The sequence below is a fragment of the Dermacentor silvarum genome, chromosome 3, assembly GCF_013339745.2.
Source record: "Dermacentor silvarum isolate Dsil-2018 chromosome 3, BIME_Dsil_1.4, whole genome shotgun sequence".
Classification (NCBI taxonomy): domain Eukaryota; kingdom Metazoa; phylum Arthropoda; class Arachnida; order Ixodida; family Ixodidae; genus Dermacentor; species Dermacentor silvarum.
The window spans coordinates 229514199-229532521 of NC_051156.1; the positions used below are offsets into that span (position 1 = coordinate 229514199).

At 48.7% G+C, this 18323-nt stretch overlaps 1 protein-coding gene across 1 annotated transcript in view; it reads right to left on the reverse strand.

The window, feature by feature from the left end:
• Positions 1 to 18323, reverse strand: part of LOC119445253 (uncharacterized) — a 148875-nt gene that overhangs the window by 90043 nt on the left and 40509 nt on the right. Inside the window, exons 2-4 of the mRNA XM_049664964.1 lie at positions 10402 to 10505; positions 10284 to 10342; positions 2709 to 2775 (exon numbers count right to left, since the gene is read on the reverse strand). Coding sequence (XP_049520921.1) covers positions 2709 to 2775; positions 10284 to 10342; positions 10402 to 10505 — 230 coding nt within the window. The remainder of the gene's footprint in view (positions 1 to 2708; positions 2776 to 10283; positions 10343 to 10401; positions 10506 to 18323) is intronic.

Sequence of the window (18323 nt, forward strand, 5' to 3'; positions counted from 1 at the left end):
AGGACTTTGGAAAACATTTACGTATCATTTGACTATACTAAATCCATACCTATCTGCAAGATAATCGCCGCCCAAGAATGGAACTACATATTTCTATTGCGTAGTATGCGGCGCCTGAACAACCTGAGATTATAGAGTCCTCGGACTTTTCATCAACCAACACCGCCGGTCCGACACAACACTAGGGAAGCTGCAGTGGGTGGGGGACCAGGTGGGCCGCATGGTCCGCTGGGTTTCCAACAAGCGCGGGGGTCTCAGATGCAAAGATGCCTTACGGCTGGCCAATGCATTTGTGACTAATCTAATCTTGTATTCGACCTCCATCTCCGCAAGCACGAGGAGGGCGGCCTTGAGGTCATCCTCCGCAAGATAGTTAAGCGGGCCCTTGATCTCCCGGTCAGCACCTCTAACCAGCGCCTTCTGGGCCTGGGGATGGTGAATATGATGGGGATCTCAAGGAAGGTCATCTTACCAACCAAATCACACGTCTTTCTCAGACACTGTCGGGTCGCCGCCTTCTTGCCCGACTACACCTCCAACCTCCCAGACAGATGGAAGAGCGCGTACGAACGCCACAAGAATGGCGCTATGCCCTGCGTCCTCTTCCCCAGAACATGGCGCGCACACACCATGATGGCAGACGCCTGGCTCGGGCGGAGGCCCTGGCGCGCCTTTATCACTCCAAACCCGTCGTTTTCTACGCCTCCAGCCCACACCATGGGGATGGTTTACGGCCGCGTGGTCCTCAGTTAACGGCCTTAGCTTTCACGCTAGAGACATAACATATGCGGAGGAAGTCGCCCTCGCGTTGGCTGCATCCGATTCTCGCTCTCAAACCATCATTACCAACTCGCGAGGGGCCTGTCGTAACTACGAACAGGGTCAGATTCCATTCCTGGCCTATCGTGGCCTTCAACCTAGCTGCCGACTCCCGATACGTCGTTTGGGCTCCTGCTCACATGGGATTAGAGGGAAATGAAGGCAGTGGATGCTGTCGCCCGCGCGCTTTCCCACCGCGCTCCTTTTTACCCCGCCGATCAGGACTCCACCACCAACATAATGTAATAGTTTACAGAAATTACAGCCTACTATCAATCCGGCCACGAACTCTACCCCCGCCCGTGTAGAGGCCTCAAAAAGGAGGAGGAGCGCCTCCTGCTCCGCCTCTTTACCAACACTATGGATGCTGTGCCCGGCGGCTCTCAAACATTTCGATCCGGCCTTTACTGGAGCTTGCCCACACTGTGCCGAGAAGTCTTGAGACCTCTACCACATGGTGTTGGCTTGCCCATCCAACCCCGCTTTACCCCACTTACCCAACCCTACCCGGGAAGACTGGGAGGCTGCCCTGCTTAGCTGCTCAGACCGAAGGGCCCAAAAGGCCCTAGTTGAGCGCACCCAGGCAGCGGCTACCGCCACTGGGGTCCCGTACTAGGGACACCACCTAGTGTTTGTAAGGGGCGGCCTCTTCAGGGTCGTCCAGAGCATACCTCCTTGTACTTCTTGTACGAATATTAAACGTTTTTCATCACCACCACCACCCACGAGGAGCAGGCTCGAAGCTCTCGCTGCACTTGAATGTAATATAGTAACCGCGTTGTGAAGCTTGTCGAGGGAAGAACACACGAGGAAGCGCCATCTGAATTCTGTCTCATTCGCGAGAGTTGGCTGCCCACTGGCACGTGCCTAAGGGTATGAGGTGGCTCAGTACATAACAACATCGCCGTTGAATAGACACGCTGTTCCATCCTGTGTGCTTTACACTCATTGGTATACCTATGAGCCGACAACATACGTACAGGTTTTATGTCACGAATCATTGCTTTAATACACTGACACTACTTTGTCAGTCAAGATTCTGCGGTCTGTAAGCTGGAGCATACGAAACGTACCTCGTTTATCAAGAATGGAGAGGGCTCTGAAAAATTTTGCCAGTTTCGCCCAAAGGGTGCAGCATTGAAAGCGCTGCAAGTATTGAGCGTTGCGCGAACGCTCTTCGGACGGGCGTTCAGCGAGGGCGACGTGTTGGCGCTAAGCAGAACGCGGCAAAATAGCGCCATACGTACCAGCTGGGCGTTTAGACGATATAACTGCTATCGTAAAAACAAAAGAAATAAATAAAAAAAGTTTAGTTGACCATAATGAGCTATACCGTTAAAAGGTGTGTGTGTGTATATTTATGAGCATCATAATACCAGTTTTTGCGTAGTGATTTATCATGTTCTTACGCAGAACAGCGGTGCTCGCAACTACTTTCGTTTACTAAGACCAAAACACGCGACGAGGCCGGGCGCTCACTCACAACTGCAGGCCACACAACGGAGCTGTGCCTCAGAATGAAGAGCGGAAAAAACACAAAAGTCGAAGGGACTCATCGTTGCCATATTCCTTATTCGCGCGCATTCTCTAAAGTTCAGCTGTGGTGTGTGTAGGTGAGCCTGCGGTTATCGAGTTAGCGCCCGTCCTTCATTGTCCGCGTTTTCATCCATCGCAGTCTCTATATAGTTTCTAGGCGGGACTTTCAGTGCGTTCTAATTGAGCGAGAACTCGAATTAACCGAGGTGGAATCAACGTCAGTCGACTGTCCATTGTCCATCAACATACTTCCTGTCAGGCGCGAAACCGACGAACGAGACCAGGGAGGCCAGGAAGGTTTCACTTCAAAAAGGGCATGCATTCGCACGAAGCGTTGCCATGCAAGAACTCACGGGCTGAGATCAAGGGCCAGGATACCGGGCGTCGAAAGACCCAATCCAGTCAGTATGGCAGGCACAACTGCGTGTCGAAAAATACAAAAGAAACGGCGCTGCACTCAGCTTGACCATATCTCATGAACTGCGGCTCTTGTGTTTAAGGAATCATCGGTTACTATAGCACCAGCGCGTCACGTACGAGGATTAAGTTGAACTGCCAACAGCTCGCGATAACATCATTGTGAGAACGTAGCTGTTTTTCGAGACACCACATGTTTTCGCAGTGCCCATGTTATTGCATCAAAAGCAGCTAAGTTGCCCCAATAAACGTAACCATTTAGACGAATAAGTAAGCGTGCTTGTAGGTGCAAGGATTTTCATATTATCGATGATAATTGTTTCATTTTCTCCACCTATCACCACAATGTTAAGCCCATACACACTGACTCCATCGTAATCCCATGCCGTTTTCATACCATATTGTTACGTTGCGGAAGTAACATATACAGGTGTATAATATTGTCGCGAGAGGAAAAGGCAGGCAGTCAGTTCCGAGCGAACGGCTGTTTACTGTTTCGGCCGCAGCAGCCAAAACACTTGTTCGTCCTCGTCCCCTAGCGTTACTAACGCGTGGCATTACCCCTCCCTTCAAAAAAGAGGCATCGTCTCGATGCCACTGCAATATGTACAAAGAGGCAATGATACATAAACAAGATGGCTGGCGAGACCAATTCTACCTCTATAAGTCAAATCATCTTCTTAATTCGGACTGGCACTACTCTTGGTTGCGCCGTAACATAACCCCCGCCTGCATATAGGCGCCGTCTCGGCACACCATGCGTGGATACCGCGCCGTTCGGGGCTATCGGGGATAGCCGATATTCTAGATGACATTAATAAATGGAGCTGGGCCGGCTATGTAATGCGTAGGACAGTGGCGTAGCCGGAAAATTTGTGAGGGGGGGGGGGGGGGTGGGGGGGTGGGGGCTCAAGTTTCAGCGCGGCCTAGTCCTTATAGAAGTTGTCGAGGCATCAAATACATGAATAATAACTGCATTGCAATTGCCAATGTCATTGTATCTTAGATGCTGCAAACGAATTATTGAACGCTACGAACTGTTAAGACATGTAAAATATGTATTTTTGCATAAAAGAATATATTCGTATGTCTCAAAAGTTGTGGCAGACATAACTGATATCAATGCTTCCGCGTTTTTTTTTTTTGTCTATTTAATAAGTAAAGAAAATATCACGCGAACTTTATCAGTTCGAAACCAGCAAAGCAGTGCATGCAGCTGATATGAAAAACGTAAAGGCCATAAAATGAACAAGTTGAGGACACATGTTTTGATGAATCTTTGTCATTCAACAACCTTGTTTACATTTTTGTACATATGCAACGGCCAGGGAAAAACCTCAATGACGTTGTCCTTCGTTGCAATGGATTGCGCAGGAGCAGCTGTTACCGGTCGTATATTCTGAGTAATTGCACCGAAATTATAGTCGCAACAGTGAATTCATCTAAAAAGCTGGACTTCAGCAAAATATACATTAGAAATGCGAAGATAGAAGGGAATATACAAATGCAAAGATAAAGGGCGAAAAAAAGTGTCGCTGGTAACAAAGTTCACTGTTTGTATGCACAAAACCTCGCAACAAGATATTTAAGTATACGCATAAGTCTGGAATAAATCTACGTATTTAAGCAAACGTCACTATATATAATGCGTCAAACAAGACAAATAAACATGATGCGCAGTCACAGATAGTGAACTTCACGCATACGAGTACAGATACAGACGATCCAGGCAAGAACAAAACTATGATCGCAGAAATCGTGATATGCATTTGGGCCATGCGGCGGTCACGACAGCACCTTATGGGTAGAATAATAGAGGAATAATGCAAAAATCAGTACGAAAATGTGTAATTTAACTGCCTGCAGAGCGGCAACAACTATTCTGCACCCAAAATTAAAGAAGTAAAAGCAGGTAGCTAAAAAGGAAAGAAAAGTCCAAACGAAAGCTACAGATGATGCGCCAAGTTTAACTACCCAATATACAAGTGTGTTTGTTGGGAAACGCCGCGTGGGCCAGGCTTTCAATGAGCAAGGTTGGTCAGAATTGGTTATTGATGTCCTCGTAATTTTCGTATTCACATGATAATTTTGATCATGATGCTAACTGTTAGGATAAACAGCGAACATTTCTGCAGTTTTAAAAGCTAATGAACAGTCATACGTTCTCATAGTTACGAGCTTATATAGGAACGTGAAGGAACAGATAATTTTACATGCATTGACTTTTGCTGCTTCGCTATCTAAACGATAAACATCACTCCGCGGGGAAGTTTAGCGAAGCGTTCAATAACTTCGGACACGTTGATTGCGACGTCTCTGTGGGCGTATAGAAGCGCCAGCATAACCATGCGTTCCTCAGGCATTGTAGAGCGCAAGTAGTTTTTTTAGTAATGTCATGTTTGAAAATCTCTCTGCGCTGGCAGTGGCACTGGAAGGGTGACTAGAATCTGCAGCAGTTTGTACACATGTACATATAACCTGCAGTCTCAATGAGAGAGGGCATCTATTCCTGTGCTAAAACCTAAAAACGCTTCTTCGAAATCGTTGACACCCTTGTTTAGGTACCTTGTACAAACAGTAAGCTGTTCGATTCCAGCAATATCCGTCGTTTCGTCAGCAAGTACGGAGAAGTAGCCTGCAGCGTTCACTTTTGCATCTAGGCTTTCTTCGATAATTTCACCGCAAATTTCTATAATTTGGTTTTGTACATCTGGTTTAAATACGAGGCATTACTGGGGCAACTTTCCAAATGGTTCTTCAGATATGTATCTCCGCAATCAGCTCGCTTGCGAAGAAGCGCTCTGGAAATACCAGTATTTTCAGCGGGGGCGTTGCTTAAATCCAGAGGACCAGTGTCCCTATCGCCACGAAGAGCCTGACCTTGCCGCCGGCAAAAAAAAAAAAAAAAAAACTATCAAATTGACTAGGCCGTTAACTTTATTCTGCTTTCTCTCATTTTACTTTGCCTGCCCTGGTCCAGCTGATCAATCCCATTGGGCGTGCTCTCTGAAAATGTTTGGAGAAAATTATCAGATGCCAGCTGACCATCACGGTGGTATTTAATATTTCTCTGTGTGTGGAAGATTGCGAGCGCGTGCTTCCATTTCTGGAACGGCTTGGACACGCGCGTTCGAGTGCGCGCATGTTGGCCCAAGTTATAAGAACATTAAACCCATAAAGTTCCAGAATTAAAAATTGGAAGCACGCCTTTGGAAATGTCAGTGCACCTTTCGCGTCAAAAGTGTATGAGAACTTTATACCCATCAAGTTTCGGAATTGAAATCCATGTGCTCCGTAGATTCCGGGGCCGTTGCGAGATGCCGCGACGCGCCCGCTCGCTATCGAAAAGCCCTTGAAACTTTGTGCTCGACTGGGGCTCCTTATACGTTACGTATAAGGAGCCACCCCCCCCCCCCCCCCTGGCTACGCCCCTGGCTACGCCCCTGGCGTAGGCGTAGGATGGATAACCGGTGGACTATTAGAGTTAGAGAAGGAATACCAAGAGAAGGGAAGCGCAGTCGAGGACGGCAGAAAACTAGGTGAGGTGATGAAGTTAGGAAATTTGCAGGCGCAAGTTGGAATCAGCTAGCGCAAGACATGGGTAAATGGAGATCACAGGGAGAGGCCTTCTTCCTGCAGTGGACATAATATAGGCTGATGATGATGAAGATTACGTGGGACTGCCATGTAGATCACTTAATTAGTAAGCTGTCTAGAGCTATAGGTGTTATGCGTCGCCCCTAATTATCTCCATTAATATGCTTTTATATAATTCAATATGTTTTCTTCTTTAATTCAAACGGCATTCTCGTCTGGGTAACAACTTCAACAGTATAAAATTGGCAGTGTTGCATAAAAGAGCAATACGTCCATTCTCCGAAGCACCATATCTCGGTCACACACCTCATTTATTTTCAAACCTTAGCGTTATGAAAATTGAATGTTTATTTAGCTACGGGCTTTTGGCTTATATATAATCTATGTATATATTAATAACGATGACACATTAACAAAACTTACCTTTACAGACGCATATCCCCATTTGCAAGGGAAACTCCCATAGAGCGCAGCGGCTGAATTGACTAGCGCACCAAGCAGCTAATGTGAATACCTGAACCACACTTCCTGTTTCGGTTTCGGGCGTGCGCAGTTTGAACGCTGGCTAGTACGTGTTACACCGGCTGCACTGATCGGTGCGGCATTTGTTTTTCAAGTGAAGCTTGTATTGCGTTAAAGATTTCGGTGGTGGCGTAGTGACGCAAAAAGTCACGTGTGGCGCAAACCCGAATTGGATATGCACCTATGGGCCAGGGATATGCGTTATGAACAAGGGACAAGAAATAGAGAAAGAAGGAGCAGGTGCGGTGAAAGCTGCGCCGGCGCCGAATCACGTGACGCGTGCGACCACTCAGGGTGGTTTAGTGTGTCACGGGGAGGGAAAGTGAAAGAAAGGGCGTTGGCACGCGCTCCGGCGGGCTTCGCTCGCCTCAGATCAGTTTCGGAGACCGGATGGAAAGACCGCGCGTGGTGCGTTCCGACAAGGAACAGGCTGCGTTTTAGCAACGGCGCCACGAACTCGCTCAGGAAAGGGCTCGTCGTCGACGTGGCGATTCTAGCGTGAGGGCTTCCGAAGACCAGGCGAAACGTCAGCAAAGAGCCGCGGACCCCGAGTTGCGGGAGCGCGATGTTAAGGCCAAAGGCCAGCGAAGAGCCGCCGACCCTGAGTTTAGGGCAAACACAGCGGAACGCCTGCGACAGCGTTGTCTTGCCGCAAGATTCGCTTACCCCCCTTTTCTCGACAGGGGAAGGGCTCTGAGTTTCTTTTTTTTTTTTTTTGCTTATACTGCTCAACAGCGCGCTGTCTTAGTGCAGAATCGTTTTGTTATTTAGTAAAATCAATACCATTGCGAGAGATATTTACAGGCATCATCAAAGCTGTCCTCTGTGCAACATGCAATTTCGTAAAGTAGGCGCAAGGAGCCTTGTGAAATGAGGAAATGTTTATTTTGCTCTATAAAAGTGCTCGTTTCGGCCGTTTTGTGCGTTCTTCCATTGTTGTGGCCCCAGGTAAGCAGCAGTAGTTCAATACGAAGCACCCCCGGACGGCAGCAGCTGATATACGCAAATTACAAGCATGAGTCATTTTGGTATTTAGACTACATAGGAAAACTGTACGTAGCGGCGAAACGTGCGAAAGTGGTGAATGGACGATATTACAAAGGCAATTTGCTTTTATAAGCATGACTTAGAAAACACCTGACGCGTCCAGAACTATACTATACATAAAATATGACGAAGACATCTCGTTTCCAAGCAATCCCCCATTCCCGGGCCTTCTTTCTTGCGCTTTAACAACACAAATATACAGGTGACTGCATGTTTTCGACACAACTTGGCCTCAGCCGACGCGATGGTACGCCACCGACAATGCAGAGGTGGCCACAACACAGCCTCCCAGCCAGACCACGCTAGACGTTCGCAGAATGCCTTCTAGACAAATGCGTGGGTGCAAAGCTCATTTTCAGTTTTTCAGAAGACAGAATTTTCGAGTTACAAGTTCCTGGTTATTGAGCTCCTCGGCGTTATCGTTTACGCGTTCTACCGGTGCAAGCAGCACTCAGTGAAATCACCCTTGGCAATCACCCGTCGCGTTTTGGACAAGCGTGAGTACCGAAAGGAGGTATATGTTTTTGGAGGGCACGGGGGGATCGGCATAAAATTCGTCACAACATCGGCCCCGTCAGATTCAGTCAATGCGAAGATAACCAACGTTAAACTAACTGCGCCAGAGCGGCCCACCTGTCTTTCGCTAATTGCGTCATAACGCCCTGTGCGGCCAGCATACCCAAAAAGTACCGGAATAAGTTAACGTTGGGTCCCATAGAAAGCATCACAAACATGTCCCAGTAAGATTCAGTACCCGCCAAAATATGCCACAACGTCCAGAACCTGTATTTCGCTAACTGCGTCACATCGCCCGGTGAAGCCAGCGTGCCCGAACTGTGTCCCCAAAAGTACCGAAATCGGTTACAATAATGTTGGAGAATACAGAAAGTGTCACAAACGCGTCCCAGTAAGGTTCAGTAAACGCCAAACTTAGCCACAACGGCCGAGCTGTTTTTCGCCAACTCGTGTCACAACGCCCGGTGCGTGGGCGTTGTGACACAGTTGGCGAAAAACAGCTCAAAGTAAGGATGGTAGTTTTATACGAAGCTATACGAAGTAAGGATAGTAGTTTTATCAGCCGTATAAACTTGTATACATAGGCATACTAACTAAATTAACAAACATGGTATCACGCGCGCACAAGCACACATCTCACTCGATGACCGCGGAAACTGGCTGTCAAAACCCTGTAATGAGTAAGCGCGGCTGCAGGAGCGAGTGAATTGACCTTTGCGCTGCGTCTCGCATCAGCGCGAACTAAACCGCAAGAACACAGCGCACGGCGGACTGAGTCCCCGACGCAGATGGCTTTCAAGATACAACGGCCCGGGCGGCGGCGCGCGCCCACCCAGCGCGCCCGGAGTAGAACGCGACACCCACCCCTCCCTATATTCCGAGCCGCGATCGCCGGCTTACCCTCGCACGCTTTCACTCGCACATGCAGCATACGGCGCGCGGCGACGATTTTATCGCCCTTGGAATTTATACAGAACCTCACGACGACAGCGACGCCGAGAGCAGCAATGCACCTGGAGTGTCCATAAAATTGATATCGCAATAAAAAATAAATAGTACGCCGAACAGGCGAATGCTCACATGTAAAGTCGGCCTCGCTCGCTTCGCTAGCGTGTCGCGCGCATGGCGCATGCATCTCGCGTATCATTGGCTTGGCGCTAGGTAACGCAGAAACATAAGTCGCAAAGTATAACCTCTTTAGTACGCAAAACTTTTTTTTAGCTTTAGTGGGAAACAAACAACAAAAAGTACATCATTGTCTGTTAACTTCATTTCGCATTGTTTTTTCCGATGCTCCCGTCAGCTAACGGCTGTTAACAATAGGCGCGACGTATTTACTGTTTAAAATTTTCGCAGAGTGGCCTGCTCTCGTTGGGTTTCTTTTTCTGTAGTCCCACTAGGGAGTTTCTGCAGTAATTTTTACGGTAAGCGTATGCACTAATGCTTTTCTGTGGATGGTGTGCGCGCAGGTGGCGAACCACACAGAGCAAAGGAGTGCGAAAATCGTGGCATTTAGCACTCGCTTTGTGCCACGATGTCGGTGTATGGCTTCCCTGCCATGAAATTAACCTACTACCAGAGGATATCGCACAGTTCTCGCAGCATTTGGGCGTTCAATAGAGTATTTCCTGCAAGTGTTCTATGGCCCTCTGCTCTACCGCTATAAAAGAGGTGTTCAAGAGCAATTGCATTTGTGCTAGACTGGATGCTGTATCTACGCTACTACGACACTATATATTTAGAGTGCACGTTGCCTGTGAACTGAACATTGGAGATTATAGTGAGATTATAAGGTTTGACACGTGAGCGTTCGTATAAAGGACACTCACCGATAGCGTTTCGGTAGACATCGTACGAGATGCCCATCCGTAGCTGAGGAACTGGCACGCTGCAAGAAAACGGCGATGATCCGCTTTCCTTCTCCGTGCAGCTCCACGCGCAACTCACCTATCGAAGTAGTTGTATCTCCCGAGGCGCTTCCAGTTTTGTTCTGCTCTCGATGACAGAAGTATGGCGACATTAGAGCCAAAACTCGATTCTGGGTGCAGCACCTATAGCAGAAGAAAGGCAAACATTTCAACACATGTTGGTTATTTTGTGGCTGACTATAAAGTACTACGTCAGTGCTAACGGCAAGCCAAGGGACAACAGAGGCGTCAAAAGGCACGAGAAAAGGCGTCTACTTTTATACTGCCACGTTCTAGTCACGCGCCATCGGGAACCTCCTGCCTTGCCGCTATGTGTCGTGTTGTACAACGGCGAACGGCTGATTCCTACTCTAGACCTGAGGAAAGCTGCTGAGGAGCAGGGAAGAATGGTCCTGTCGCTGGAATGAGCAACACGAAGGCAGTGTTGCCAACCATTTTTAGAGCGAAAGCGTCTTTCATCGCGTCGCAATGACTTTGAGACGCCGAAGCGCGAGTGTGGCATGTGTGACGTCATGCCACGTGATCCACTGCGGAGAGGAGCCGCAGCTGCGCTCACTCGGAGCCTCGCCGCTGCGGTACCACGTGACTACGCGAGGGTATTGGGGGCGAGCTCCACCACTAGAAAATCTCGCGCCACCGTCGGCGTGACGTGGTATGAGGGATCACGTGGGCACAGCGGCCGCGTCATCTGCTTCGGAAGCGCCGACGCGAGCTAAAAACGAAGGTTTAGTCCCACCTGCGCTACGGTTCTGATTAAGTGGGGATGTTTTCCCGCTTCGTGTGTCTGCGTGATTGCACTTGAAAGCACTATATAGTAAGTAGTGGCTGCCTTTGAAGGCGTCCTACATGGTAGGCTATTGCTCGGTACCGCAGTGCCGGACGCGTACGCAACGGTGTCAGCCTTCACACGTACCCGCAGGCCAAGCTGCTTAGAACCGGCAAGCAGCCATCGGCTACAACTAGCAAGCACTTCCGCGAGCAAGATTTCTGCTACAGTGTTGGGGCTGCGATGTTCGGTGAGTATAGCCGAAAGCACGCACTGAGAAGCTTGCCCGCGCGCGCTGCCCGGTTAATGTCATGAAGATTTGGTCTGTAAACTGGTTTATGCTAGATACTGGTATGTTCACCAGAATGGAAAGGGAACGGTAAGAAGCACACTCAACACATTCAAAAAAGGCATGGCATACGGTCATGTTTGTGTTAGCACCACACAATGAATGTATACTGGATCAGCAAAAAAACGCCGCGGAAAATTCCTCGCCGAGAAGACCGCTAAACATACAGTGCGACGCAACTTGAGAAATAACGATATTGAAACGTCCAATAATTTACAAGAAAATAAAAACAAATGATTGAATCGCCGCTATGGCACATCCCGAGTCGCCGTATACTGACTAAGTCCCTAGTTATAACGAAATCATTTTTGAACAGCTCTGATAGCGTCCACGCAACAATGGTTGCTTGTGTACTGTTATATGTTCATATGCTGCGGCCTAAAGCTCACGGCACGGTGCGAAAACGCGCTCGCAGCGAAAGCGAAACATTGTGCGCGGACATGTATGCAGACGCGCCGTCAGTCGCTGCGAACCCGTGCGATCGCTCGCTGCATTGAGGCTTCGTTCTCTTATGCTCCACTTGGTTATACGGACAGCTCACTATAAGAGCACATTTCACATAGCTATCAGCGATTGCTTACCTTTCATGGAAGAAGCTGGTTCGGGGTAAAATCCCTAGATTTCTTTTCTTTTGCTTTCAGAAAAGAGCAGAACATCTAGGGACTTTAGTTCGGGGGACCCCATCGCGTCGACCGCGTGCAATGGGCGTTCACTGTACGTATTTTGTAGAGAAATAGCGCCTGCAAACTATTCTGCGCTTTCTGTTTGCCCGCGATTATTATTTTGACTGTAAGAAACTTCCCTCGTTTGGAGAGTATACTCACAGAAATGGCCAGGAGGGCTCCCGCGTGGTGTTCTTATTGAGTGCCGACAGCCAAACCTAAGATGAGCGCGCCGCGTTATCCATCATACTACTCATGCGAGGCGCTTCCGACAGATGGCGACTCCGTAACTCCTCGCCCCCAATAACTAAAGTCCCTAGATTTTGTTTGTTTTTTTGCTAGCAGAACATCTAGGAACTTTACCAATAACGGCTGCTTCGCCGACGCTTGGTCGCTCAGTCTCGCCATGGATCGCGCGCCGGCTGGGCCGTCTGTGCGTGCGCTTTAGCGCAAGCGACAGGCTTAATCCAATCAACCAGTTGATATAGTTAGACGGCAGGCTGCGAAATCTCAAGCAAAGGCTAAGTTGGCTGCTGAAACATCGGAGCAAAGGGAGGCAAGATTAGCACGTTATAGAGGAGCTTACCAAGCGTCGAAGCGTGCATTAATGAAGCACTGTGTCTTTGCAAAACTAAGCCAAACGGACCTTTCGCTCGTGATAACGAGGTTTTTCACTGAAAGCACGAGTTTCCTAGTGAGAGAACCATAACCGACAAAAAAAAAAAACTAATTACCAACAGCGTTTTTTTTTTTTCCCGCGATTTTTCTTGGCGGTTTCTCACAGGTTGGCTTTTCACAATAATAGTCACCGCACGACATGGCTAAACAACGGTTCTTGCGTGAAAGCGGCCGTAGTTAAACACAAAACAGAACCCATATATCGAGTTGGCATATACGTATGCGGTGTAACTTCTGCAGCGCGAAGCACTGAAGTGCGGAAACAAATGTAGAAAGGACGAAGGAAAAGAGCAAACACGAGCGATGATTCTTGTTTGTCAGTCAGCGCTCGTGTTTGTCCTTGTCTTGCTATTCCTTCGTCGTTTTACCTTTCTTTCCGCACTTCAGCGCTTCGCGCTGCCGAAGTTACACATAAACTTTAACCAACTCGCCCACATCGCTATTCTTATGCAGTGCATTTCTAGTATACGTATAAGTACACACTTTCGCCGCTTGCCGGATCAATGGACATTATTCCAACTGAAAACTCTCGTTCACAGACTGCTTTTTGTGCTCTAGGCGTTTTCACCCCTGCATATTCCAGCGAAGGCGCATGAGCACCAAATCAAAAGGCTTTTCAAAAACTTTCTGCGGGAATTTCCCTCCTCATTGCAAGCTCCGCGGTATACAGACAGAAAGGGAGAAACGAAACAAAGTAAAGGCAGGGACGAGTGTTGTATGGAAACAATACTTCGTTCTGCTAGCCTGTGGTCGAGGTTATTGGTTTGAAAATATACTTACTCGCGCAGGCGCAGTAAAATTTTTACTATCTACATTACTACGCGACGATCGAAAGAAGAAACGCTATTTAAATATCCTCACTGCAGCAAATATGTCTTCAAACGCAACAGTCCTTAATAAACCGAGTTAATTTCTTTATGCCATTTTCTGTTAATGGCTTTCGTTGGTTTCTTCGCCCATTTTCGTGCTCGGACTTAATCCGCTAAGGACACGTGCTCCCAGTTGCGGGCCGAAGTTTTTTTTTTTTTTTTTTTTTAACTAAAGGAGTTTTACGTGCCAAAACCACGATCTGATTATGAGGCACGCCGTAGTGGGGCACTCCGGAATTATTTGGTCCGCCTGGGGTTCTTTAACGTGCACGTAAATCTAAGTACACGAGTGTTTTCGCATTTCGCCCCCATCGAAATGCGGCCGCCGTGGCCGGGATTCGATCCCGCGACCTCGTGCTCAGCAGGCACTAAGCAGCCACGGCGGGTGGGCCGAGTTTGTTGTCGAACGCCAACTGTCGGGCGTTAGTTCTGGAGTGATCCGGAGATGACGTGATCGATGGTGTCACTGTGGTGACCACCACTACGTATTTTCTTAACTTCTGGTCCATGCTTCCGAACTGTACTCTTCTTCCATGGTTAATACCAAGGAGCTTGATAATAAAAAAGAAACCTTGCATTCGGCCGCGCAACGTTTGAAACAGCGAAGCTGGGCGATCGTAGCCTAGCATTTTCCGGAAGTGCGCGCGAACTGTTCATCTTATTACTCATGAAGATGATAATTTCTTTTCGCGCGTCTCGGATTTACGGCCGTCACTGCGCGTTGCATAGCGCAGCTTGCAACACCGACACCGCGTTCCAAGAGATCCGCTCCGTGAATGCGTCTCTCTCTTGCTCTCATAGCGCGCAAAACCTGTTCGCCTCGCAGAGCACGAGCATAGAGAAAGAAATTCAACAAGAGGGGACACTCGGCAAAAACTGGCAACTGGAAGCACGTCACCCTACGTCACGCTATACTTTTGACACCGAACGTTAGCTGCCGCGAGCATCGAAAAAAAAAAAAAAAAAAGAAAGTGAACTTAAGTTAACAGGCATTTATTTATTTTTTAATTCTTTCCCGCGAAAACTAAAACGTTTTGCGTATAAATGAACTTAAGCTTTGCGACTTATTTTCCTTGCCTTACCTAGCCACAGGTCAGTGACGCGCCAGATACATGCGTCATCCGCCAGACACTCCCCCGAAGCCAGCGAGGATGGCTGCGCGCGCGTTTGAGCGCTCGCGCGCGGCGACCCGTCTGTCTCCTTCTTTTTTCTTTTTTAAATGTAACCTGGTTTATTGGGCTCTCGGCGTATTCTTGCGTTCCTTCTGCACTGGGACAAGACACCACTGCACTATTGGACTACGGCAAGGTGAGAAATCTTGTTTCACAGTCTACGACGCAATTAGGCTTACGGCACGGAACCGAGACTTAAGACGCAGTTAGCGAAAAACAGCTCGGACATCCTGGCGCAGTTAATTTGAGTTAATGAATCGTGCTAAGACATGTTTCCGACGCTTCCTATGGGACTATTGTAACTTATTTCGGTTTTTGAGCCACACTGGCCGCACAAGGCGCCGTGTCGCAGTTAGCGAGAACTCAGCCGAGGTGTGTAGTCTAGTTCATCTTGCTAGGAGTAGTTTGTGCCGCTTTCTCTGACGCAAGACATTACTGAAAAGTAATTTCGTTACTTTCTGGGGTACTTTTGAGGCACGCTGGCCGCACAGCGCGCTGTGACGCAGTTAGCGATAAGCAGCTCGGCCGTGGTGATAAAAGTTTGGCGTGTAATGAATCTTTTAGAGGGACAAGTCTGTGACGTTTTTTGTGGCTCCGCAACAACATATACCTTCTTTCGGTACTCACGCCTGTTGAAAACGCGATGGCCGATTGCCAAGAGTGATAACATGGGGTGTTCTGCTGGCGCCGGCAGAACGCGCGAACGACGAACATATCAGAAACTTGTAATTCGAAAATTACGTCTTCTAAAGGACTGAAAAAAAGGCATTGCACCCACGCATTTGTCTTGAGATCCTGTTGCGTCCGTCTCTAAGTATGTAGCGTACCGTCGCGTCGCCCGAAGCCAAGTTTTGGAAACGCGAAGTCGCTCGCGTATTTGTGCTGCCAAAGTGCAGGAAATAATTCCCGGAAATGGGGGAACGCTTGGAAATCAGATGTTTTCATATATGTTTGGGATGAGTCGGGTATTTTCTACGCCATGTATGTAAAAGCGAATTGCTTTTTGTAAGGCCGCCCATTCACCGCTTTCGCACGTTTCGCCTCTACACGCAGTATTCCTATGTCTAAATACCAAAATGACTCATGCTTGTAACATGCTGTTACTTGCTTGCAAATGTAACATGCTTGTAATTTACTTTATTTTTCAGCTGGTGCCGTCCGGTGGAGCTTCATACAGGAACTATTGCCTTATCTGCTGGTGTCACAACGTTGGATGAACGCACAAAAAGCGCGGAACGAGCTTTTATATAGAGCAAAATAAATATTTCCTCATTGCACAAAAGGTCTTGCGTCTACTTTGTGAAATTGCACGTGGCACAGATTCAATGGGACTTTACGAGATCGTTCGCAATCATTTTTACTAAATAATAAACCGATTCTGCACGAAGAGCAAAAAAAAAAAAAAAAAGGAGGGGGGGGGGGCGCAGCCGGCGTGCTAGCTTGCGTTCAAAATGCGCGCGCTCAAAACCGAAACCGGAAGTGATCGACACCGACCGCTTGGCACGCTGCAGCAAATTCGGCCGCTGGGCCCTATGGGAGTGTCCCCTCTTGTTGAATTCCTTTCTCTGTGGCACGAGCGTGCAAACGCGCCAGCAGTACACGAAGACAACGACGCTCGAACGCAATCATATGGTTCGCATAAATGCACGCTGTGCAGGCGTGGCTGTATAGCCTAGTGGTTACGACGCTCGCTTTGGGACCGAGGGCACGCGGGCTCGAATCCCGCCTCGGCAAGAAAGTTTATTTTCTGTTCTTTCTTGGTAGTGTCTTGCTACGCACCATAAATTACGGCTGGCTTTAAACAGCTTCGCGGTAAAAAAAGAAAAAGAAAGAAAAAAAACCCGGGCAAGTTTGCACGTGGTCGTGCAAAGCTTCGGCACAGCGAAAGTGTCAATCGTCAAGTCTTACTGGTTTCTACTGCTAGGTATTAACTTGGTTGCTGCTAGGTCTTAACTTGGTTTAACTTAACTACGCATGTAGGGAAGGAGTTCTCTAGCTATCATTTTCGGAGGTACCTTCCCTTTAGCGTGACTAGCGCTGGACGCGTCGGCACCTCTGAGCTACAGCGTTCCTGGCATGCCACAAACGCAGGCAGGCAAGAGCCGAGTCTGTGTCGGGCGAAGCGAGCACGCACCTGCGCCGGTGGTTACTAGGAAACGGGAGGTGTCGTCATCGCTACTGCTTCGGCGCTTGCGCGGTTATGCAACGCGGGCGGCATCGGCAGCAGCTCTGCGCGTCGACTTGATGGTGCTGCTACAATTTCTCTCTCTCTCTATTACGCACTCATTTTCTCTTTCCCTCTCCTTAACGTCCCATGTCAAGGAAACATGTGCACGGCACGATGAGGAGGCGAGGCACACGCCGCTCCGCGAGGTGGTTGCTAGGCAACGCAGTGACGTCATAGCTCGGCGAGGCTTTGCAACAGCAGGCACCACTTTTTTACGGTTAGCTAGAACAGCTTCGCTGTTAAAAATGTCACAGTTTCGCCCTAAGGGCGAAGCAATGAATGCGATAGCAACACAGCAATGTCATAGGAAGTAAGGTGAGCGGCTTTGGTAGCAATATGAATTGTAGTAAACATGAGCTGATTAAGTAAGCAGGTGTGCTGCGGCGTAAGTAGACCGACATGAAGAGAGACTCGATGACCACGAGAAGGCGCGTGTGAAACGGTGGTGTTGATGAGAAGCGCTTCCCGTGGGCAGCGCGTGCGAAGGGACACACCTGTAGCGCTGCACTGCCGATCCGGGCAGCATTGCATGTGTAGCGTGCGTTGGAAAATGTGGCCCGAATATTACTAACTGAATGAACAAGCGTGGTGTGAGCGCGCACAAACAAACACGAATAGATCACACTGAATGACTGCAGACAACGACTGTCAAAACGCTGGCAGCAAGCATACGCCGCAGCGGGCGAAGGTACGTGCGGTCTATCGCTTCAACGGAAAATGAGCGGCGAATGCACGGCGCATAAAGGTCAGCGCCGTTGGATATAAGCGACGGTGCGGACGAGCGACGAGCGCGGTTGTTGGCAGAGTAGAAGTGCCCCCCCCCCCCCCCCCGCGCTCCCTCCGGCGCTGGCTTCCTGCTTCCTTGCTTGCGCGTGGGAGATTGAGTGCGTTCGCTCTCCGTGATAGCGCGCGTCCCCGCACGCTTCCGCTCGGGCATACGGCGCGCGGCGAAGATTTTATCTATAGGGAACCTCACGGCGACGGCGACGACGACGGCGACGCCGACGGCAGAAATCCGGTTGAAGTGTCCATATAATTGCTATCGCAATAAAAGAGACTTGAAAACCTCTTTATGTAGAGATGTTGGGTAAACCAAGGAGCTTGAAAACCTCCTTGAGGTGAACACATTTCAATGTCATATACCTGCAAATCTGTTTATGACTATTTTTACTGCGGCAATCAGCGGCCGCAGCTTCTGCGATGACATAGTGTGATTCA